The sequence below is a fragment of the Atractosteus spatula genome, chromosome 11 (assembly GCF_055471065.1).
Source record: "Atractosteus spatula isolate fAtrSpa1 chromosome 11, fAtrSpa1.hap1, whole genome shotgun sequence".
In the NCBI taxonomy this organism is placed as follows: domain Eukaryota; kingdom Metazoa; phylum Chordata; class Actinopteri; order Semionotiformes; family Lepisosteidae; genus Atractosteus; species Atractosteus spatula.
The window spans coordinates 24,864,215-24,890,011 of record NC_142716.1 but is presented as its reverse complement, the minus strand read 5'-3'; the positions used below and the strand labels follow the sequence as shown (position 1 = coordinate 24,890,011).

At 36.1% G+C, this 25,797-nt stretch overlaps 1 protein-coding gene across 8 annotated transcripts in view; it reads right to left on the bottom strand.

Annotated features, from left to right (window-relative positions):
- The window catches only part of adgrl2a (adhesion G protein-coupled receptor L2a), a 113,208-nt gene extending 87,772 nt beyond the window's left edge, over positions 1-25,436 (bottom strand). For 6 of the 8 annotated variants that reach the window (XM_088927761.1, XM_088927753.1, XM_088927755.1 and 3 more), the window contains exons 1-2: positions 24,828-25,436; positions 2,498-2,672 (exon numbers count right to left, since the gene is read on the bottom strand). In XM_088927761.1, coding sequence (XP_088783887.1) covers positions 2,498-2,600 — 103 coding nt within the window. In that variant the 5' untranslated portion in view covers positions 2,601-2,672; positions 24,828-25,436. Of the gene's footprint in view, positions 1-2,497; positions 2,709-24,827 lie in introns of those variants that run through there. The other 2 variants (XM_088927754.1, XM_088927756.1) reach the window with 2 other exon arrangements.
- Positions 25,437-25,797: the final 361 nt, after the last annotated feature.

The following is a 25,797-nucleotide window of genomic DNA, read 5'->3' as shown; positions in this document are numbered from 1 at the left end:
ATGCATCATTCTACTGCACTGTTACATCAAATATCCTATACCTTAATGTTGAATTTCAGCTTTTTTATTTTTTAAGACACAACATACCTCATCATGGTTTACGTCTTCAAAAGTCTATATATGAATTACAAAAAGACAGCAAGAGGACATATTATTTTATATCAATAAGACCTTTGAAATGTTTATACTTCATAATATTTGAGTTCTCAAAAAAGTGGGAAAAAACCACCTGTTTTATCTAAATCTGCCGTCTAAAAATTGCACACATCCTATATTTATCCTCCTGACCATGGAATAAAAGAGAGAATAGCTGGAATTTGAAGTTGGTAAGCAAATGGGAAGAAAAGGCCTGAAGCAATCCAATTTCTTTTGGCATCTCAAGCCAAGCTTCCAACAAAAGCTAAACTCGCAGCCTTTTAAAAGGTGCCAGTAACCTTTTTTTTAATTCAATTAAAAAAATGCATTAAAAACTTATTACAAACAGGATGCTGTTAAATGAGGCATGTTTATTTTCAGATATTATTTTAATGTACTGGTGTCGTGATTAGATGTCTGGTTCAGTGAGTTGAAAGACGGGACACAGATGCAGGAAAATGTACAAGAAAGCTTTTTTAATGCTTTGCAATGACAAGTGACCATTTTATATTTTCTTCAGTAAACACCGCTGTTCACTGTAGCAAACTGCTTTTTATTGAGTTACAAATTAAATATAAAAGGTCATACAGAAGGTTTTGTATTGTAGCAAAGTGAAAGGCATACACACAGAAAGCGTAGCTCTTATATTTGGTGAAGATATGTAGGTTAATTGACAATACTGTAGTTATACCTCCAAAATCATTTTAGTGCTCTACCATTACCTACACAGTACTGTGATTTGCAGCTTGAAATAATATTTTGTGAAGTCATTTATAAATAAGCATTATAAAAGCAAAATACTTTGCTGATCAAGGAAATATTTTCTCCAGTACAATAAGTCTAATTCACAGCAGAAACCATCTCGTATGGATGTAGCACATGCAATTTAGCAGATTCCACATCAACCCCACTCTATCATCATTATTTTGTACTTATTGAAAAGAGAAAAAAGGGGGCTGAGAAAACAGTCAGAGGACTGTGCAACACTAGAATGGTTCTATGCTGTCAACACAGCCACAAGATACCTACCTGGGTGTTTGAACATTGCTTTTCATAGGATATGCATCATGAAAAAGATATGCAGTCAAATAATAAAGATTTCTATACAGATTACTTCTCCAACCTACGTAAGCTTTTCAAAGGGATCCACTCTGAATATCTCCTTTTTCACTAATAAATTGTGATTTTTTAATATATCTGCTTATGCCTTGTACTTCTCTGTGCTTGGAACACAATTATTTCAGTCTGTAACCTTATAAAATCTTAATTTGTTTTTTTCCTAGAACTTTTTGGTATTCTCTTTATTGCCACCACTGTGTTCAAAATGATCGAATTTTCACTAACATTATTCATAACACCTGACAGGGTGAGTTCAATTTTCATTATCCCTTCACCAGAGCCGAAAACAATATACAAATAACCAAGAGACCTTGTTATCATTTGGGAGAAGGCAACATACCCTGTGATTAAACCTTAAGTCTATAATATTACCAGAAAGAAAGACTGATAAAGAGGTGAGGTACAATATTACTGTCATTATCCACACTTACAAACATCCATGGATTTTGTAAGGGGTATATCGGTAACACATCCAACTGCATGTTATGTCTGTGTTGATAATTACAAGACACATTTATCCATGAAACATAACCAGTTTATAATTTAGAAAAAAAAAGTTTTTAAACCTGGAATTACCAAGTGTTTTATAAAGTTTTAGTTTTGATTTCACTGCCAATCTAAAAAAAAAAGATTTATATCTAAGGCCACCAAGGACAATAAAGGTACACAAGCATAAAATCTCTAACGAATCACAATTTACCATCTAATGAAACCACACAAGATTATCTCTGTCCTTAGAGGCAACAAGTCTTCAATCCTACACCCTATTCTGTAATGAATACAAGAGTGTAAAGGCTGTTTGGGCAAAACTAAAATCCCTGTGAGAAAGAAACCCCCAAGGAAATACTCTTGTTTATCGCTAGCTAGTATATAGAAGACATACTTTCTATGTGGATTCAAAAGTATTATTTCTTTTATTTCTCCTGTTAATCAACACTGACATACAATTGGGATTAGTTGTTTTATTCAAACCCTTAAAAAAGTTTGAATAATAAAAACATAAAAGGTGTAATGGAAACACCCTGAAGCCACTGCAAAATATAATTATTTGAAAAAGGGCATTAAAACCTGACAATATATTTTTTAAATATTATAATTAAAATATTTTAAAAACTACATTGCGAGTAGCAAATTCTCTTCAACTCGCATTCAGAACCAATTGTAAAAAAGAATAACAGAGGGAAATCTGAAATGATGACAATAAAAAAACGGAATAATGGCAGTAATAATAATTAATACTTACCTTCTGAACACTGCAGATGAACCACTGCAAAAACCAGCCACCAGAATGTAGGTCGTTTCCAAACAGAACATGCCATTGCGTTTCCCTTGGATGGCTTCCACATGCTTGGGAATGACTGTAGTTATAAAAGTCCAGCTTTGCCGATTTTAATAAACTTCATCATTGAGCTCCTTGCCTGAAAAGCAATCAACAATTCAGGTCATTCATAATACAGAAATGGTAGAAATAAGTTTAAACAATTTCTTCCTTATTTTAGTCCAAATGAGTGAGAAATGAATACGATTTCAGTTATAGACGGGATTATTTACTATTGATGCATAATGTTCTTGATTTTTAGAAATGCACGAAAGAAAACGTCCCGGTTGGTAAGCTGCAAAAATGCCTGAAGACCCTTCAAATCTGCAGCAAAGCCAGAGGAATGGTAATCCTTAAGAAGAGAAATCCCTTAATGGAAGCAAAGTGCTTGCCAGCCATGAGGGAGTCACACACTGGTACACACCTCCTAATGTTGAAAGACCTGCCCCCCAAACCATAAAACAGACAGCAGCACTTACAAAGACATTTACATCACACAAACAAACAAGCAAATGACTGAGCAGCAGAAACCGCAAGACTGCCCACCCACTATCAGAACCTAGAAATGTTCTCTTTTGCTAATAAATTATTTTGCACTAAAACATTTATTCATAAGCTTTTCTTCATTTTGGACTCATCAGAGAAAGAAAAGAACAGAGAACTAAATACAAAAATGGACATGGAAACTACGAGTGAAACCTGATGCCTACCTATGTGCTAAGGCACATGTTTCTTTGTCTAAACTGTCCTGATTTTCTGTTTACTCTGTCTGCACCCACACTTTCCTCATTTGAGTGATTAAAACAATCACATACACATGGGAAAAATGAGCAACTCAGGCAACAGCTCACACAGGACACCATTAAGTACACTTCCTATTTTCTGTTTTCTTTTTAATACAAGCACACGGAATACACTGGATACACAGAATTCTCTCAAATAAGAAGTACTGTCAAACTCAACACTGAAGAAAATTAGTGATGAACGTCTGTTCTCAAAATGTTTAATATCTGTCAAACACTAAAAAACCATGTCACAAATGACTCATTTCTTCAGTCTAACTATTCACCCTACTGTCTGTTTTTTTACGTCTCCTGTATGCCTCAGTGACTTAAGAAAGACTAAACTATTTTTTCCCCAACCGGCACTGAATAAAACACAATAATTTGGGACTTTGAAGTAGCACGATTGCTTATCCCACATTTTCAATACAGGTTTCTGCTTGTGTTCTGAAGTGCCCCTCTTCTAAAGTCTCCTGATTATTTTATAATGAACATAATTTGAGAACAAGTGCACTTCTCTGATTGTTGTCTAAGATTGAATACAGGAAGATATTTCTAGCTAAACAACAGCCGTTGTCAGACTCATCATTCACCTAATACAAGGAGGCTGTATATTAGCTGACAAAACTGCAGTTAAGCTGGCTGTAATAAACTAAATTGAAATGGAATAATGTCTCACCTGAGACTTCTCATTTTAGAAGTATTTAAAAACAAAGGTTAACAACTGTACAGTAAAATGGGAATAGGGATTGACCAAAGGCAATTCTTATAATACGGAGTAATTTGTTTCTTGCCAGCTTGCACTTTGTGAACTGATTATGCTTCATTGCGAAAGCAAGATGGGGAAAAAGCATGAGGCACAGACACGTAATTTATACTGAGACTGCAAACTCATTCCTCCAAATAACTTCCTATCATGTTTCTACGTTCCCAAACTCCCCAAAAAAGACTATGAACCACAAAAAGTAAGTTTCAAGGATTGGTAAATCCTTAAGGGAATTGTCTGTATTTAGATACTGACACACCATCTGTGCAGTTTTAACAATTTGAATTTTTTCAAGAAGTTTATCTATAAGACTTCCATAGTATCTGAATATATAAGTTATAGGCTGAGATGTTCTCTATTATTTAAAGTCTCTAAAACAATAGCCATAACCAACAGCTTTCAATATATTTCTTATGCATACAGGTCCTTAAAGTCAGTATGGAAAAACAAATCAGGTTCAAAAACGTAAGCCTGAGCATTAATAAATATAGACAGAAAAAAAACAGAAAAGTTAGCATGTTGACGGGGTGAGGTTTTTATTTTTCCTTTCCCCAGTTTTTAAACTTCCCTTCCTCCTCTGGTCTTCTCAGATCCTCAAAACCTTAAGGGTCAATTACTCCTGGTTACATTAGTCTTTGGTTTCATTTCAATCAGTACTGCAGTACTAATTTAGCCTCCACCCCCCACCCCCTCACCCACAAACTCCAAAGACTCAGGCAAAATACCTACAGCAACAACGCAGACTGCTGTGCCTGGGAAACTATTGGTTCCTCTCTAAAAAAAATCCCGGTTCATAAAGATGGGTGTTCTGTAAATCAATGATAACAGTTATAAGCTGTAATATCTTTGTATCATGCTGAGAATGTTTAACATGCTGATCGTTTCAGACACCAAAGGCGAAGACTTAGGCAGTCTGCCTGACTCTGCCATTCTCCTCATTAAACATTGTAAGGTCTCCCTTCTCAGTTGGATACTTTTTTTTTCTCAGCCGGCACAGGAACAACTGATGATCATCTAAACTGTTCTCTTTAATGGATTCTGACTAGATTTGATCAGACTTAAAATAAGGGTTTTAGCCGATTAAAAACAGGCAGAAAAAAGAAGCTTTCAACATTGCCGACAGATGCATCATAATTTTGGCATCTGTTTATGTACCTTCTGCATTAATACTCCGTGAAATGTTAATAAAGAACATTTTTAATTTAAAGGGACATTAAGTTATTTTTAACCACAGATATTCTTGAAGGCCTACAGCAATGCTGCATGGGAAGTGAAATACCACCAGCACCTGAGATCTCAGAATGTCTAGCAAGCTTTGCAAAACATCAACAGTCATAGCATTGTTTTCTTGGAATAGGATACGGGTGCCGACAGATGCTCAAGACCCATAAAAGCTAGGAGCTAGGAAGCCATGGGAATTTCAGACTCTAAAGGGTTAAGACATATGCATACGTGATTCTTATTCTTTTTTGCGGACGCAGCAGGAGAATCAGCAGACTGAATTTATCATGAAATCTGGAAAACCCACTCACAAAATCAAAACCTCCAGTATATATGTGTTCACGCCACATTCCTAACAATAAAAGTCAGGGTACAGTTAAATCGTTCCTAGATGGAAGTCTGCAAAATTCTTTCAAGTGCTGGAAGGAAAAACAATTTCAACTCCTTTTAACAGCTGTGCTGATTCTTACAAATACATTCCATCTTATACTGAGAGAAGAAACCAGCTATATATAATGCATTGACTAGATTAAACTGCAGTTGCACAAATGACTGAAAAAACAGAAGTTTAAATGTTTCCAATCTTTAAAGGAATACATTTTTTGACGATAAAGATTAAATTTAAGTAAAGTAAGTAAAGTGAACAACTAAAAGACTTTTGTCCAAGGCCTACTGAAACAAATAAAAAATCATTTTTTATATCATTTAAAGTTTGTGGACATCAAAACTTCCTTTTCTTATATGTAATATGTATATTTGCAAGCCACCTGCCTCCAAACTGCTGAAAGGGCTTTTAGAGAGATGCCAACATTAAGACACTGATCAAGAAAAAGAAAATTTTACCATTAGAACCTTGCAGAACAAGAGTACAAGGCCATTTCAAAAGCATATTGAACAAATATGATTCTTTTCACAAACCTTGTGGTTGTGTCTCTTAGGCTGGTGAGAAAACAGCTAAAGAATGGAAGAGGAGCTGATGATCCTGTTGAGGAAGGGCTGGATGAATAGGAAAAAGACAACAGCAAAGGAGTGAATAGGGGAGGGGTGAGAAGGTGTGTGTGTATGGGGGGGGGGTTCTATAGAAGTCTGACAGCCTTGCTTGACCTCTGAATTAGCCCCAGAGCTTTTAACAGGCTAAAAGAAAGAGCTGGAATTTGAACTCACAAAGAGCATGGCAGAGATAAAAGGAAAAGACAATAACACAAATAACACAAATATACAAATAAATGACAAAACAATCCATAAAACAAAAGAAGTGCCAATTCCTAAAAAAACAAAATTAAAGATGCTAGAAAACATTGCATTTCTGATGGTATTCTGAAGGATGTAGATGGTTTTTGACTCGCATATACCAATAACTGATGGGATATCCATCTGATCGAAAAGGAAAGCACTCTCTTTTCTAATACTCTCAATGCAGCTTTCACTGGGTATACCGTCACTCCAATATCAAACCTTCGGGGCCCCTGCCTCTGCAATCCAGATAAACTGCACACAGTAATGACAACCTTGACAAGGCCTTCAGAAGATCCATTTTCCTTCAGGATGTTATGTCATTTCCCTGGCTTTTTCGTGGGACTACAATATGCAAGCAGCGAAGAGAGAATTCATCTTCAGTTTGGGATAGACGAACAGCAGCCACTGCGATCAGATGTTCTCATTCCAGGGGGACAGATATGGCAGAGAACTGCCTGCAGCTGATTTACTGCATTTTTACCACTGACATGTTTCTTGACCTTTCCTCGCTTGGCAAAGGCAAAAGAAACAACAGTGAGCACAGCAGTAACAGTGAAGGCGAAGTCTGACACTTGCAGCTGACAAAAGTGGTCCAGTTACGGTCTTGAACGGAATGCACAACCCATGCCAGAGGTCATAGACTTACAGAGCTGAAACACAATGTCATCTTAGCAATTACAATTTTAGGGAAAAATCTATGCATCACTAAGAAGCCATATCATGGTGGTCATTTTTACCAAAAAGGAAAGAATTTTAAAATGAAAAATGCTACTTACTAAATTGTGTGCCTACATGATGTTAATGCCACATCTAAAAATAAAAAGTTGATTTCTATATGCACACCTCCTCCATAACTCCAACCATTTTATGGCAAAAATAAATCAGCTTTGACTAAATTAGAAGGAATATGGAGTTCTACATAATGCAGAGATGAGAGAATATGGAATAAGAATTTAGAATTAGAATATCAATGTACATGTACATATGTCAATAAACTCCCTTACTCTACTGAGGTTTTTCCCAATAGAAATGAAAAAGACAGCATTCTATACAATTTCCTTAGGTATCTATTTAAAGCAAAGAAAAGCCAAAGTGTTTGGACTTACAAGTCGTTAAAATATTTTTTTTTATTAATACAGTTTCAAGCTATTCAGAGATTCTGAATATCTACATTAAACCCCATAATCTTGGGAAAACAGTTATTTGTAACTTTAGGATAGCATTGAATACATGTAAAATACACAGAAGAATCTGGAATCCTAGTGTGAAGTTCGCAAACAGCATCATGTTCTTAAAATATAAAGCAGAGGACCCTCTAAGCCCAGTTTTAAATTTTGACATTATGTTCCCAGATTTGTACATATACTGTCTTCATGAATGGTATTAAAGAAATACAATAGCTGAAAAATATAATTTGCTATGTTCAAATAGATAAAAACAAAAATAGGTTATCTCCTCTTTGTCAAAATTATCTCAATCCTATTATTTTATTCCACATACTCAATTAATATAATATTTTATCCCATTGTTTTGCTGCTTGGATTGGTCTATTATCAAATTCTGTTCAATGACACACCTCTATTCCTTGTTTCTTAAACTAAATGCAGCTCTGTGCTAGCTCCTTAACAACCAGCCCAGCATAGACAGTGAATAAATTTGTAAGCTCAAGAGCATTTCGCTCATTGCTCTAAATGTGCTCCACATAAATCATTGTTACTAGCCATTCAATTAATCGATTTGCGCATTCCCCCTTGGTCCAAACATATGGCTACTAAATGAAACAATAATGACCTGAGATCTGTCATACATTAGGCCATCAATACAGGGTAGGGAAAGGTTAAAGAGAGATTTTTTTGGAAGACTTCAGTTAATTATGCTTTTGAAGAAAACAAGATGAATTCTCAGTGAATAAGTAAGCAATAAGCCAAATAAGTGCAAAACAATATAGTTAGCTGGCATTAACATTTGAAATAGAATACTGCAGAGGGAAAGAAGATGCTCCTTACAACTGGTTAATTATAATAGTGTTGTAGGCTGAAAGAGAGAACAATAAACAGTTTTCTCACCATAAAGAGCAGATCAATTGCCTCTATACAAAATAGGAACAAAAATCAACCTAATCATGTTCCAGTAAAGAAACTCTAATGCCAACATCATCACCATCAAAAGTACTAAGATTTCAACTTATTAAAATGCTTCAGATTTGAATGCGATTAACCATTTTATTCTCAAATAAAGAGGCTCTAGCATTCTATACTGGAAACAAAACCAGATTCTTTAATGCAGACTCTGAAACATCCTGCATTAAAAGAATTCTGAACCTCGATCAAGAAAAGAAGCTCCTTTTTGTAACTATCATTAACACTATACATTATTCTGTTTTCAACCTATAAGAGTTTTTATTCCCCCCAAGGTCAAATGGTTAAAGAGTTAAAGAAAAAATGTACTATGCATTCAGAAAAAACATTTCACAAGAGATAGTAATTTCAGTTTTTGCAGCCTTTAATAAAAGCATGTCTACATAAATTCCATAAATTCGTATGCCATAAGTGAAATCAGATTGGGCATCCAAAGATTTTTTTTTCTTAGTTACAACCAATTCTTTAAATTGTCATTTTCTTAATAGCATTAAAAAAAGCTATGCTGAGACTCCTGTTAAAACTACACCTGAACTATACCCGTCTATCAATATTGCTTTTAACAAGGCTGAGTTGTAAAGGTTACAAAATTTTAATACGGGTGTTATACATTCTCAGTAGTAATCCTGGTGTTTTAGTGGAAGTGAAGTGGATTATCGCAAATGAAATTTGAAAATGTCATTTCCATTTACTGATAACACAAAAACGATTTCTTTCAGGTCCCAGATGATAAGAGTAATTTTGCCACAAACGTAAATGGTGCCTTCACCCAGCGCTTCCCAGCTCAGGAATTAATAATAAGCTGACATTAACACCAGCAGATAAATAAGAAGGTCAAAGTGTTGCAAGGACCACCATAGCCCAGGTATCTCATAGCGATAGTACCTGCCAATCAACTGCAATAACTTGTTACATTAAGTTATTGACACGGTTTTCATTTCCCTTTGAAATCTAACTGATACGACACAAAACACCTTTCTCAGTTTGGTAAAATATGCTAATTACGCAACATGTTGTTAGTTCCTAATGAAAAAACAAAGATATACACTTAGTTATTTCACAAAGTTAACAGGCACCTCCTTTACCCACTAATAACTGCATGTATACTTTGATTTTCAAGTTTTATTACAGACCCTGTTTTGACAACATTCAACTTGAAAATCAGGAGATGTGGCCCTTAAACCATTTTGGTTAACTATTAGAACAGAAAACAAATAAAATTAAATTAAATTTTTAATTGAACACTTCAACATCAATTAGCGGAATAGTGAAAGCATCTGCCACATTCATTGCTAAATTTACTTTCATGCTGTAAAAGATCCACAGTACAACAAACAAAAACAAAAATCAGGAAAAAATCTCAATATTATCTATGCAGAAACTATTACTTACTTTCATTACTGAATACATCTATCCTGACAGTAATTTGCTATAACAAAAAGGTATTACCTGTAGCACTTAATACCTATTGTATAATTTTCACATTTATGTAACATTTAATTATTTTTTAAACTTATTAACCTACAAAGGAATATGAAAATGAAAGGTTTTCAGGTGTAGCATTTATAAATGGCAATTTAATTAAATTTATTAGATTACAAAAAAGATGCAGAGGATGACAACAATCACAGCATGTCCTTGTAATGTTCCAATAATGAAATATTAAAAATGAAGTGCTACAGGCTGCTTTAATTACACTGTGTGAACCGTATCATATATCTGTCATACTTCATTTATTGAAACCACAGCTTGTTTTATGCAAAATGTGTCATTTTATAGAAAACTAAATTCAACCAACCCAAGAAAGTAATAAAATCTCAACTCAAGACTGGGATCCACCATCAAGCTTTGAAATTAATATTTTACAGGTATAGGAAGAGTTACATTCTACAAGACAAATACGTTCCTAGCCCTCTTTCCTTAGATTTGATACATAGACTGGATGTCAATGTATTTATCCATTTTTATAACATTTTAGATGCTGAAGCCCTGAATTTTATTAATACATGCTACAATGCAAGTGCAACAAAGAAACAAAACTAAGAGTGCAGCACTAGCCTATGTGCCACACTCTGCCTAAATTAGTCATAACACATCAGGGATTGCAAACAAAGCAGTAACGGTTGGCCTGACAAGTTATCTAAAGCTCATCTTCTCGATTTCAGCAGAATGCATCAATGTTGTTTTTATTCATCTTATGCACACAACAGAGATGCAACTGAAACCAAGCGAGTGTATGCTTCAAAAGGCTAACCCACCAGATTCCACAGGCTATAGTGTCTTCTGATGCAGCGCATTTATACATAATGCCTCCAAGAAAATACTTACAGATACACGAGTCAATTCAGGTAGAGCAAGGCAGCAGCAACACATCTATAGTCTCAGTCAAGAAACTAGATTGCCGTCTTTGGCAATGCCTGTATTGAGTGAAGGCTGCATTTCCTAATCACAGCCGAGTGCTTGTGCATTCAGGTTAGGTCTCACGAAAGGTGCCCAAGGAGGAGCAGTCACATTTTGCAAACTCTGCCAACCTAAACTCCTATTTACCCCGATTTCAGCATTCTCACATCAAAACAGATGATTACTGTGCTTTGTAATCTTCATGTTAAACAATTTTAACATTTTATGCCATGATCACAATGTAAAATAGCTACTAGTTTTGTACTGTAAGCGCATGCATCCCATGAGAAATCTACAGTGAGACTAATAGTTTTAGCATGTTTCCTATAAAACTTAAAACGCTATTAACTGGAACTACTTTTGTTTTTGCTAGGTTAACCAAAAGGTTTTTTTTTAGCATTCCAAATTATTGGAGCTTTACAGCAAACTGTTTCAGCGGATGGCCCTGTAACGTGGTTCATTAATACAGGATAAAAGTAGCAGCTGTATGAGTAAAAAGCTTGCTCTGTCCCTCTACCAAGAACCAGGCCATCAATAATTCACTATGATTGGGAAGCATTATTCAACAGGATGATTAATTTTTAAGATAGCGGGTGGCAGCACAAACCATGAAAAAGGTACCGCAGAGCAAGACGTGAAACAACAGCGCAAAACATAGCTATGGGAAATTAAGAGAATTTCGCTTACATTTTTCCCATATTTCCTCCTGAGAGACAAAGCATTTTGCATTTGCATCTGTAGTACATGTACATTGCCCTTTCAACTTCACCTCTTTGCAGAACCACTTTTTGGGGCCTATTATAAGGAACGGCCAAGTTTTTCTTTTTCCTTCATGTCCTTCGATGGGGAACAACTGACTATACTTTCAATGAATTCAACAGTGCACTGTCTACTGGAAATGATAAACGAATTTAAACAAAGATATGCACTGCCAGGCCGTTTGCTTCTATTCACACTATGAGTCCTGCAACACAAACAGGAAACCTTTTAGTGTCAAGCAGCGGGTGGATACAGCCCCAATTAATAATGCCCAGCCCTACAGGCTCCTGGCTGGCAACAGGGAGGACTGGTGCTAAACACTCCCCAGACGACTCCATCCCGCCCGACTCCGACTTGGGACAGGTGTGAAGTGGCAGCCTCCAGGCTACTGGTTCCATCCTGCATTCACATAAGAGGAGTCTTTTATCTGAGCCACCACAAATCACTTTCCAGGATTTCTCTATACTATGAAGTACAAATGATGTCAATACCTTACACTTAAAAAGCACTGCATTGCCGCAAGTGAGGAAATGGAAAAAGAAGTAGGCGCAGCATTGTGTCCAAGATCAGATAGGTGTACATCTGCCAATAGACTGCTCTGCACTGAAAGTATCAATGATTGTGTACAGGACACAGTTAAACCTATGGATGCTGTAAACAAGATATTTTTAACCATTTTATAGGTCGGTTCATGCATTAAAACAGCACATGGACAGCAGATGAATCGCATCTGACTTCACCTTGAAATACACAAATGACAAAAAATATCAATGTAGCCTATATGTACGCACACACATATATACAGCCTGCTTAAAGTAATCAAATTGTTTTCCTCTTAATCATTCCGCAACGTTCAATTCATGCAGATAATTAAAATCCTGGGACACATTTGGAGACAATCTGTCAAGTCAGTTTGACACTCGGTCATGTCCAACTCCTGAACTGATGAAATTGGAACCTGGCATAAATCTGAAAGCCAAGCTGTGTGACATTGGAAAGGAACCGGCTTTTTGTGCCAAGGCCACAGTAAGAATATTCTTATGATATTTTTTTGCGCTGCTATTTTGCTTTGCCTTGAAAATACCTCTTTTTTGTGAGGCACTGCATAGTAGTAGCAAGGGAAAAACGATTCAAGATCTACACTATTTGCAAAAGAAAGAATACACACTATTCCAACAAGAAATAAATGGAAGCAAAATCACCATCTCCCAGAAGTTCGGGAGAGCAGGTCATAGACGATAACTTCCTGCTATGTTTTAGTCTGGCTCATTGCAAGTTCATTAACATGTGTTTGCCACCAAAAGTATCAGAATTGTTGTGACGTAAATGTTTTTGTATAGGTTCATTCAGCAAGCCCCTTTAGATCAAAACACTTAAGAGCTGCAAAGGATAATCTTTATAAACTAGAAAGAGACAACTAAAAATACCATATCACAAGGAATAATGTAAGATATTACTTGTATACATGAGTCATAATGTAAGTTTTTTCCATTTGACTTTAAAAAAAATAAAAAATCACTATTTACATAATGTCGTGCAGCAAAATACTGGATTTTAAATGAATCCAGTGAACACACCGGTACTGAAAATTAACTACAATAAAATGCCAAATTTTCCATTCCTGGCTGTATTTCACCATGAATAACAATACAATGTCAAAAAATATTCATTTTCACAGTTTTGTATGAGGTTTCTGAGAGCCTGCATTTTAAATTTTATTTTGAAGAACAGTGACAGTCATGAAAAATGCCTGTCCTTTCATGTCACTTAACGCTCTTCCCTAAACCATGAATCTTTCCAAGAATCAGAGTTTTGCAGTAATACAATGAGCTAATGTAAATGGATTACTTGCAACGTTATCATCTCCTGCCACCCATAGCAGGGCAGCAGACACTGTAATCACTACCTTTGCACCCTGTGTATGTGTAAGACAGCATGCTTCTGCACGATAACTCCAAAAACAATTCAATATAATCGCACCAAAGTTTGTACATTCAAAGACACACAAGATGATATGCCAACAGTCAACGAAATGTCTGAGATAATTTGCAGCTGAATATTTTATCTTTGCCAGCCAAAATTGGTCATTTCCACAGTTCTGAGACAAAGCTCTTTTTTTGGTGCTGAGAGAATTTAAATCCCCTTGAAAATCCTAAAAGGTGACCATGTCTGTACTACTAAATGACGGAATTACAGTTTAGGTCATACCTTTCACCCCGTGTTCTAAACCATAAGGATTAACAAAGGCTGTACGTGAAACTTTCACCTGGTAATCCCACTGCTGTACAACTGCATAATACCCTAATTAAATCTTTATAATGGAAAAAAAATCAATATAAATATGCAAACAAGTAGTTAGGATAACAGAATACTGTGAAAAAGCAGTAGCTCTTATTGGGAGAGTAAATCTAATAAGACTGCAGGCAGCTCAGAGATCTACTTTCTTGATTTGAGAAGCCATTTAGGGCTACGAAAGCACACTGAACTTTTAGACAGGCTAGGATTATCCTGTTACAAGATTTATGTGGTTTTAGGGAAGGTAATTGGTTAAACCACGCTGACGTAATCAAGGTTTCTCAAGTAGGAAAAAAAACAGCTTGAGAAATTAAGTCTTTCATCTTAGAGGATAATTATTTTAATCTAGCAAAAATACAACACATGCACACATCATTCAAGATTAACTTACAAAATATTTTCCATTTAATGTTTTTAAAAAGATCCCCATATTTAATTGAACCCATTTACTAGCTTTTCAGCACGACGTACAAAAACAGCGAAGAACCTAAAACTTTTAGACTACAAAACAAATAAACTACAAAATAAGTGTACACTGTAGTAAAATGTTTAAGAAAAATGCAGTGTACACTGTCCAATGTGCACAAATTACTAATTCTGTACATGTGCATATGACTATATATACACATCCACACATCAAAGCAAAACAAAATAACATTTCTGAGCTAAAATAACTATAAAATGATAATAAAAAATGTACATCCTTTCTCCAAAAATAAACACATTTTAGAATAATATATAGAAATATCCCTTTTGTTGTTTATATTTTTTAATATGATCCATTGAATAAGCCTGAAATGTATGAAGCTAGACAACTAAATTCAAGCAAACATTACATGGTACTTCAGATTCAGAAAGACTTTAAAAATATCCTGGAGTTCATTTCATAAGCTCCCCCTACAGGCCTGAACTAGTCAAAGGGCTAAGATGGACAAGAGTATAGTATATGGATCTCTGACATTTAAAAAAAACAGCACGGCATTCCTTTGTTTTATATACATCTAGTGTGACAGACATTTGTCACAGCTAGCCAGTGGAATTTCTGGCATTGCAGCACACAGAAAAACACTGAGTGCTTTCTGCTGAAACAAACTGAATTGCTCGGCCATACAAATGAGCATGCCTTGTATTCCTAGTCCGAATAATCTTTGCAGCTCAAAAATAAATCATTCTGAAGCGCACTGGGGCTGTGTTTACTGTAACAAATAAAAGGCATGATTTCCTTTTCCCTTGGGCTAGAACCTTCTTTATTATCAATTAAAAGCTATGACTGCACATATTTTAGCCACACTGGAAAAACTGTAAAAATTACCACTTGCCATTAAACAGGAATAGCACAGCCAGCAATAACGTCGTAGGAATAGCGCAGCTTTTGTACGTGGATGTTTCTGTATGTACGGCACTGCTAATGCACTTAAAGAGAAGCCAGTTTTCTTTTAAAACGGCTCCGAATCCAAATTTCAAGTCACTCACTAACAGCGAAAGTCAGCAAATGCCAGAGGGTCTGGCTGTGTCAAAGCTAATTGAACTACGGTTAGAGGGCGAACGACAGGAAGATCTTTTGAATGCAAATTTTAAAAAAATATACTGAATCCAACTAGATGGTATCAGGCACAGCAAAGTAACTATTAGAAGCTTTGAACACTTTTTTTTTTTTTGGAATGCGACTCCTTAGCTGCCCCCAGGCTTACAGAAGTTATTTCTGATGGTAATGGGCGCTGGAGTGCTATCCTGGTATCCTGTCAATTTGGTCCAGACACACCAGTCATCAGCTTGAGTCGCTGAATGATGGAAATGCCACAGGCATCCAAGCACAGCTCAGCAAGGACAAAAATGCAAAGCCTCCCTTTTGTTAACAGGACAGCAATGCCTTACGCAAAGTTCACCTAAGAGGATGAGTAAAATAATTTCCTGCAGTATGGAAATACCCAGCTTTCAAGTTTCAAAATTTTCACTTGATAGCGTTATCTTTTCTTCTTTTAAATTAAATGTTTTAGAATTTCGTTGAAAAATGACAACTTTAAAATGTACGCACTTCCCGAATTCACCTTCTGGCAGACAGTTCACATAGTTTCTCCACACTTAAGATCTGCACAGTGCTGAGGAAAAAAATGTCTGGTTTACAAATAAAACAAATTACGTCCTTTATTTATCCCTTTGTCAAATAGTATTAACTAACAATTCAAAAACATAATCCATTAATAAGTAATAAAGAAAATTATGCCACAGTATTTACCATAGCATATATATTTTTAAATAAAGCTTAAATATGCTTTCATGTATTTCATATTATACTTTAAATATATTTGACTAATATAAACAAAACATTAAATTTAAGCATAATTTGCAATAACAACTATAATGTAAATATATAAATTCCCTACTGAATTTTGCCATTAACAAACAGTGCTATTTCCGAATGCTGCCACTTTTAAAGGTACTATATAAAATATAGTTTATTAACGTTTAAATCTCTGTTTTTTGTCCTTGCTGGAAATGTAGGCAAAATAAGCACAAAAAACAGTGGTGAGTGATGTAAGTGTTCAACACTTTTTTCTTGGAAAACACTGCTTAAACTAGCCTGGTTAAAGAGGTTTAAAGCGAAGCAGCAAGGAAAGTCAGAAAATTAATGCTGGAGTCTTGATTTGCAGAACAAATAGAGGTAAAAGCAGCTGTGCAAGCCACGCAACAGAGTGAAACAACCACCGCAAGGATCCCTGAAGGCCTATCAGATTAAATGGACAGGTCCTGAGACTCCTGCTCCCAATTTTTAAATAAGAAAGGGTAGACCTTAATCCCAGGGTGTGAATTTTCGTGTTAATAATGTACTCTTAACAGATTGCGAAAACTAGTGACAAGACCAACAGGGGCCTGTTTTGCTCAACACACGTTCTCTTGTCAGGCTGTGATTAATGCTGTGCTCTGTAGAGGGAGACATTACATCCGGGCTCAAACACAAACTAAATTTCACCCAGGGGCAGGAATCTGATTTAAACATCTCTATTTGGAGTGACATTTGTCCTCTGTTTTCAAACCGTTTCCCCAGAAACTCCTGTGAGTTGACTCGATGACCCAAGAGCAACCCATTGCTTCTGGCTTGTCATATTTCTGCACCTCATGGCAGAATCAGCAAAGCCAGATCAGTTGAGTATGATGCAGTGTTTCACTCACTAGAGAGGCTCTCATAGAGACAACAGCAGGTGCAGAAGTGCCAGTTGCTGCGCTGGTACTGGCTCTCACAGCAGTCAAGATTAAATTCACAGATGTACTAATGCAACTTAATGGTTTTTGTGCGTCGTTTCAACAATGGATCTTTGTGCAAAGTGCAAAGATCTCCCTCTGGTGATTTCCAAATTTCTGTGGCATGGCACAAGAAGTCTGCGGGATCAAACACACTCTCAACCATAGCTCGCATCATTAAACAGTGGGTTAAATAATGCTTCTGAATTAAGATGAGTAAGTTTGCAAATCAGTAAGACCTCCCTAGATACAGAATAAAAATAAGCATGAAAATGTGGCACAGCACAAAAGATCTTAAGTTCTGCTGATTTCTATTTATTTTATACATTAAAGATACTTTTTTTTTCTCTTCAGCAACCTTGGTAATTGAACAAATCAGCACAAATCTGCAGGGACTGTGATAATCACTGCAGTTCACATTAAACCAACTACAAATGGTAGCTGCATTAGTTTATCAAACCACATTTCTTTTGTAATTATAAGCAAATTGTATTTAAGTTTGCTATGTGCCTCCAAAGAAATCAATGGTGTTCCGCTGTAGGCTGCACTTTACCTGCAGGTGGTAGTCATTGTGCGGACTTCTAATAGTACATAGCCTTCTTTATTATTATGCGTTGGAAATAATTGTTTTGTAAATAACAGGCCTGGGTGGATGAACCGCTCCAAGGCTTGATGCAATAAACTTTGATGAAAATACGAGACTGTTATACACATATTTCACACACCCTAATGGTCTCGAAGTCCTAAACAGGACCGTGAGATACTGTCGAGAGTATACTCCCGTTAAGGGCCAATCTGACCTCTGTTATCTGTTGAACAGCAGGCCACTGCTGATGTTTTATGCACTCATTTGATGAAACATATTCTTAGGGACACATTTTGCTAAATTCTTCGCAGACATAATGAGATTTTGCCACAGCAAAGGAATTAGAAAGCTAGGCATAAGAGGCAAACCTCAGAGTATGACCTGAGGGAAAGAGCAAGTTATTAGGACTTCACTCAAAAAACAATTCAATAGCAATGACAAAAATAATAAAATCTGAATGCAAAAGCTTCCAGGTTTGAGACCCATTTTAACAGGACACAGCATTCCCACCTGCCACATTAGGTTGCCTAAACTCAGAGCTAAAGCGCTAACTGTTGAATTGTTACAGTGATCAAAAGGTTATCTAAATCGTAAATGTTCTGTCAAATGACTCACAAAGGTATGAGTCAAATATGACTCGGATGGGGTAAACCCATATCAATTTCATGAATTACAGTCATTAAGTTTTTTTTTCCCCCAAAAAAACACAAAAACAACAAAAGTAATGAGTAACCTAAGTTTAATAAAAGGCTCCTGAAAGCGGCAGAACAGATTATTGTTTTTTTCACAGATAATTTTACTTTGGAAATCTTTAAAAGCATTGTGTTTTAATTTATGAAGCACATTACTCTGTGAACTATGCTGTTAACCCATAGGTATGCATTTTTAATTCAAGTCACCTCATCCCTTTCATGACAAGAAAGAAAAATCTCTTAGTTTCCAGGCTCTGATACATGGCCAACCCTGAGGTTTCAAGAAATGAAAAAAAAAATCTTACATTTGAATTTTCAGTTTCCCCACTTACCCTGGGCTGAGCTGTGTAGAAAGGCTGTCAATTTTCTGACCAAGGGACTGTGCCCTTTCCTGCTACGAGCAATTACGAAAGGAAAACTGAACACTGTGGCTAAATTACATTCCTGTCTTTTGAAAACAGAGGCGAAGTGCGGGCTATTTAAGAGCAAACAGAAGAGGCTTCAACACTTCTAACTGAGCAGAGATGCAAAGCTTCCTCTGGCAGCCTGCTGCAAACATTCAGTGAGCCAGGCCTCACTTTCGGCAGACATGGTTGGTGTGTAATGACTAGTGTTTATTTTAAACTTTGCCTAGGAGGTTTCATTATAATGACACCATCATTTAATATTTTCCCTAATACTGATGCAGCAGAAGACCAAAAAATGTATTGTATTGATAAACAATATGTGCATGTGTGTATGACTTAACATGTTTTAAACAGTAACTAAAGCAGCCACTTTTATTTTGTTCATTGCTATGAAACAAACACTGAGCCAAAATTAATTTATTTTTGGACACAGGCAACCATTACTCCTACAGAGACAAAGATTTTGATAGATAGATTGTGTTTTAGTTTTTCATGTGATGGAAATTCTAGCTTTTGAATGAGAAAAATATTATTATATAAAATGTTTAATAATGCGACACAAATAAATTACAAAAAGACCAAGCTAGCCTAGCACACTTCAAGCCGGCTGACTTGTATATACTTGTTCCAACTAACCATCACCAAATTCCAATTACTTCAACCTATCTCTAAAGAAGGTGACAAAAAATATTAAACTATCTGAAATGTTTGTAGAATTAAGGAGAAATCTTAAACATGTAATAGGCTAGCAAATTTAAAAAAAAAATCTAAATTAACACTTTTAAACCCAAGCAAATCAACAAAGACTGCTCTGATAGTACAATCTTACGTATCTTTTTAAATGGAACAGTCCAGCAAATTCAAAGACTTAAATTTATATAAAGCATTTTATCGACATGTTTATTTTAGGGATCACTAATTACTAATACAAGAAATCCTACTTGAAAAGCTAAATAGCTGTCTTCCCTTGACATGTTGTTTGGCTAGTTAATGCTTCTGTTAATGACAGTCCTTAGGTGTGAAACATGGTTTCAGGGGAATCTGGACATTTCACAGGTGAGTGCTAATCTTCTAAAATATGTAAATATGATCCTAGACTATCCATCACATGGAATTAATGTCTGATACAATACATATTTGAATGTGTGTACGACATTTCCAACCCAGGAGGCATGTACTGTTGTTTTCTCAATGTTTTATTCACTGTGCAGTAAATTTAAGTTGTCACTAATGATCACATTTTGAATGTTACCTATCAAAACTGGTAGTTCAATCTTCTAAATACATTAAACGTAAACTGAATTTAAAATGAGTCTTGAGTCCTTTTAGCTGATTAGTCTTGGAGATTTTAGACAAAAGTATGATATATGTAATGCCAGAATCCTATACAGCAGACACCATTAACAATATCATTTGGCATTTCTGAATATGCCACACACGAAAGAAACCTTTTTTTTTTCTGAGGGGGTGCTAAGAAAACTCCAAATTAAACCATATTTATCCCATCTCTCAGGTTATTATTGTCCCAATAGGAAATTAATAAAGCACACAGGAAGTTTAATTTGTCATTTAGAGAGGCGGAGATCTTCCTACTGCTAGGGAAAGAGTGGAAACAAATGTTTCATGCAATGACTGCGGGACACACCCAAGCCTCTAGTGTTTTACTGATCGCTAATTGTAAAATAACAGTCGTAAAAGCTGCATTTTGGCCCACCAAGGATCTATACGGTGGAGGTATTGCATCAAATTTGCCATAGCTGTGCTAAAGGGCTTGTCTATTCTCTTTGATAGAGGTTAGTTATCTGCACAGCTTGGTTTCTGAAGTTAGTGGAAAGAGGAAAAGTACCCAATGGGAATTTGTCAGATTAAACCCACAGACACACGCACACAAAAGAAAACAAAAATCACTGATTTGCATTCAGCACCTCCTAACCACTATACCCTTCTCTCTAACCAGACCTATGTTTCCTGTTGTTGAGAATAGAGACAGCTGACAAATTAACCTGCCGAGATTGAGGATGTCAGGTGAAGTAATCCCCCATAACACTTTAATTTTTCTTCAAGTGGTCCAATTTTATCACATCTGTATACAGAAAATATTGCACTCACCTAATTATGTACCTTCCAGGGTTTTGTCAGATTCATGTCCTGAGTAGTATGAATGTAAGTGCTACTCTTCCAGGGCAATCTGTAGATTATCTCTAATAGCACAATGGCTAATGTGCTTTCCTTATAGCACTTTGAATTCAAAGCAGCCTAGTTAACGGCGACCTAAGTGTGATAATGGCAATTACATCGATATGTGGTCCTTTGACACCACAAAAAGACTACAGATGATGCAAGGAAAAAAATAAACAAGTGGAGAATTTACATGAAATTCCCTTAGTTTAAGATTCACAACTACCTACCATTACAGCCAAAGATAAAAATGTTTTAAAATCAAATTTGTAACATGGATCCATTATTATGTCCACCCCCAAAACATATTCTTACTTGCGTGTATGTATGCACACATATACCTGTTTTTATGAACTATTACTTAAATAGCAAAAGCACATTAAGGCTCCAATATTAACGGTCCTACTTTGTTTACTAAAATTACAATAATAAATGCAAATATTCCTACAGACTCTTGGCTCTTTTACACAACTGTCCACCAAGAAAACAATATTAAGCTCATAATCATCTGCCAACAGCACAAGAAAACAGCAATAAGAAATATCTGCATTTTATTTCCCAAATCTTTGCTAGGCCACATTGGTGTATTGATTTGCAAGTAGAAATGAAAAGTGAAGCGAAAAGATACTTCTTGTAAGCAGATAAACAGCAGCTGCGTTCATGGAAAATAAATACGTTATCTATCTTGTCACACAATAGCTTGCATTTTTCTTAGAAAAAGTAATATATCTCTTTCAGCCTAATACCAAAAAGATTATTTCAGTCAACTAAAACAAACAATGTTAACTCCCAGATGCAGCTTTTGAGCCTACTGTAATAAGACTGAAAACTACTGAAAATGAAGAGCAAACAAAAGCTCCACAGATTAAATTGTTACAGTAAAGTGGAAAGTGTTTTAGGTTGATCATCTTGTATCGCCCGAAAGAGGTTCAGTAGGAATATAAATTATTAGTATCCACAATCTTATTTTTTAAATCAATTAATCCCCCACAGAAGAAAACTCAACACCCGATTTCCATTTTGCGACTGGTGGCTTTCAACATAAAGAAAAGTTTTAAGTCATTCCTTGCAGGCAATCACAATTTCATTTATAAACACACGATGAATTCCCAGGAAGAAAAAAAAGATTTTAGTCTTCAAAAGTTAAAACATTCACAAAGTCCACAGTGGCCTACACTTTATACATATATTTTTAAACTAGTGGAGAAAAACACATTACTGAGAGATTCTCAGTCAGTTTAAAAGGAAACAAAACCAGTGTTTCTTCTTAAAGATCAACAGACTTTCTAGCTATGAAGAACAATGCTGTTACTGAGAGATGATTGCCTGTTTCCACACAGAAACACAAAAAGTGTTGAGACAGACTGCAAGTCCACCTCCCCATTTTCCTCCTTCAGAATCTCATTCGGCCTTTCGGCCCAAGCCAAAGCAAATGGGTTACAGCCTTAAGTTTTCCCCATTGAGCCTGGGCTCTGAGTACTTTGATATGCTAATCGATGCCTTCAAACAGCAAGAATTCGCACTTGCATTAATTCAAACAATTTGCGCAGAATGATGTGAAATGGCACCTCTTTTTAAGAGAGACAGAACAAAAGGAGTGAATCACAGTGTGGCCCAGGAAATCAAACAACAGAACATTTGTTCTGCTGAATTCCTCTCCTCACTCAGATGCAGCACCTTTTTTTTTACTTTTGTTGTGAACCACAAATTTAAAAGAAATCTCCAAGCATATTAACCAAGCTCTACATCAGTGCAACTTCCAAAAGTAGAAACAGTAACATACCGTCGTCTTCTTAGACCTATTGTGGAACACAGAAATTTAATGTTACAAAGTTTTTTTTTTAATTGTACAAAAAATGTTAAGAATTCTTGATGGAATAAAATACATCCATATTTTCAACAGTGTGACAAGTTCTCAGTTGTCACCTGAGAAATACTTAGGGCTCTTTTATAAACTTCAGAAACACCACTGTCTTCGGATATATGAATGTACAGCTACATTTCTGATTTGTATTACAATATTGATATTTTTATCTTATAAGAATTTAAGTATAAATACATTCCTACTTCATGCAGAAACCCTTAATAACTGCTGTTACCTAAATAGTGTGTATATTGTTTTTACAAACTAAAAGCAATGTTAAAATAAATTCTAGAGTAACTGCTGATGGCATTTTCAGAAATACGAAAGACTTGTTCTCCGAAAACTGTGGCTTGAATGTGACTACTACTACCTGCAGAAAACTAATTAGTTGTATTCTGAATCGATGCAACCAAGAATTTTCATTTGCTTTTTCCGTCAAGCACGGAAATTTGCAAAGGCCTAAGTGTCATCTTGCGTGCTTGTGCAAGAAATTGAATGGACCATTGCTAAATGTATCCTTTAGATCACTGACTTTACAGATCAATTCAGATTCATCGTTCATCCGTTATGTGCAGTACAAACCCGCCTGTAATCAAACATTCGTGATAACCACCCGGCAAACAAATTAAATAATTCGTTCTTATTTTCTTGCGTTTTTTGATAGTTTACACGTGGTTGACGTGAAATGCTGGGATATTTGTAAATAATAGATGTGCAGTTAAAGGATCTAATTGTACCGCTGCGGCGCGCAATAAAGCGTTACCGTGGATTCAAACATGCTATGTGACCTATGCTTCGTTTTACAAGAGCTTAGATAAAGGTGAAAAGGAAAACAGATTTTTGAGCATCCAAGAAAAAAACAATGCTCATTTAATAATTCTATGGTAATTTTAGTCTTGCAGAATACTGCCAATAGTAATCTTTCTGATTTACCAGAACCCGTCTTTATAGGATATGAACCTAGGCCCTGAATATTCAGAGGCTTTAATAAAGCCTTTAAAGCTTATTTGCTCTTTCGAACACGTATATACAAACACCGAGAGACAGACATTTATTAAGGACAGATATATCTACCTCCAGCACATGTAATATTTGAAAAACAAGTTATTCCTAAAACCCGTTTATTTTATAACTTTAAAAGCACAGATTCCAATTAAATGGTCCTTTACTTCTGGTTCATGTGAAAGCCCTCTTTTCTAATCGTTTCCATTCATTCGAACTCAGAAGGCAGCCTACTAAAATCAATCCACATCTGGTTGTGTTTTGATTAACCATTTTTCAATTAACCATAGCACTCCTTGGATCATTTTAATTACTTCGAACAGACTGGTTCTGTTCTTTCAAAGCATAATTCATGTTGAAATCTGCTTATTGTTTCTTTTATCTAAAATTCTTTTATTTGAGCAGCTTTCAGACGGTTTGTTTACTACCAGTATTACTTAAATATACACCTTTTGGAGTATGATTAATGGGTTGACGAGCACAGATTCTATGTATAGGAAAGCAACAGAAATCATACAATGATCTAAACAAGTCATTTAATAGTTTTGCTTCTGAGTTAGTGGACTTTGTCCCAGAAGTTAGGAGCACACAGAAACCCCCCTCACTAATCCGACACACACAAAAGCAACACAAACACAAAGACGTTTACGGGGGAAAAAGTGAAAACTTACTATAGCTCTCATCCTTACCTTTTAGGAAAAGAGTCACATGGAATACTTTTGAATGGCAAACTCAGGCAGACGATAAACTAAGCAGAAAAGCAGACAAGCTTGTAAAAAGAACTCCTCTGCAGCTCAATGCACAGTAGGAAATATAAAGAGAGACTCTGCAGTTCTGATGCATACGCTCCACTTATCTGGGACAGATAGTGTTTTATCAGGCAGCAGGTCCTTCTTCAAGTCCACACATTCCCGCAGACTGGACACACTGCTCCATGTCAATGTACTGGTCAATCTTTAATTGAAGCAAAGTCCAGCTGCCTTTTAAATATATTATTTCTTCTTCGCAGACCAAAAATCGATAGGGAAGCGCACAACAGCCTTCAACGGAGATAAAAAGCAGAGCTCCGATGAGCAGAAATCTGAAGGCAAAAAAACTCTGCACTGCCTTTTCACTCTGTTGATGTCAATCCACTCTGCATCTCCCAGGATGACAATGCGGCCTTAAGCGTGACTGCTGAGTTTCAAGTTCCTCGCGTATTAGAAGATCCTGCTCACAGCATTCATTGAGCGCTCGGAGAATGGCTTGAGACAGAGAAACAAGCACCCAGTAAACAGTGCCAGTGCAGAGAATTGTATGCAGGCTCCCTTCTGCATGAGCTAGCTTTGAATGGGGCTGCGGCAAAACCTGACGTGGATTCCACACCAGGCACTGACTCGGAGCCTCTCTTCCCAAGCACCAAAGCAACTAATCATATAAACATATTATCATGTGCAGCAAGACTAAATCTCCATTGCTTTTTAGCCCCGGCTGTCGCAAAAGAAGATTACAGACAACTGAGCACAAATGCGAAGCAGATTATCTATAAATATATGCCACTATTGGCCATTTTCCACTCCATTTGAACTGATGCTTGCCCTGCTTTTGGGTTTCGACGGCTCAATCCCTTTCACAGTAGGCAGTCCAGCCTGCTCAACCAATGACTGACGACGTATTCTT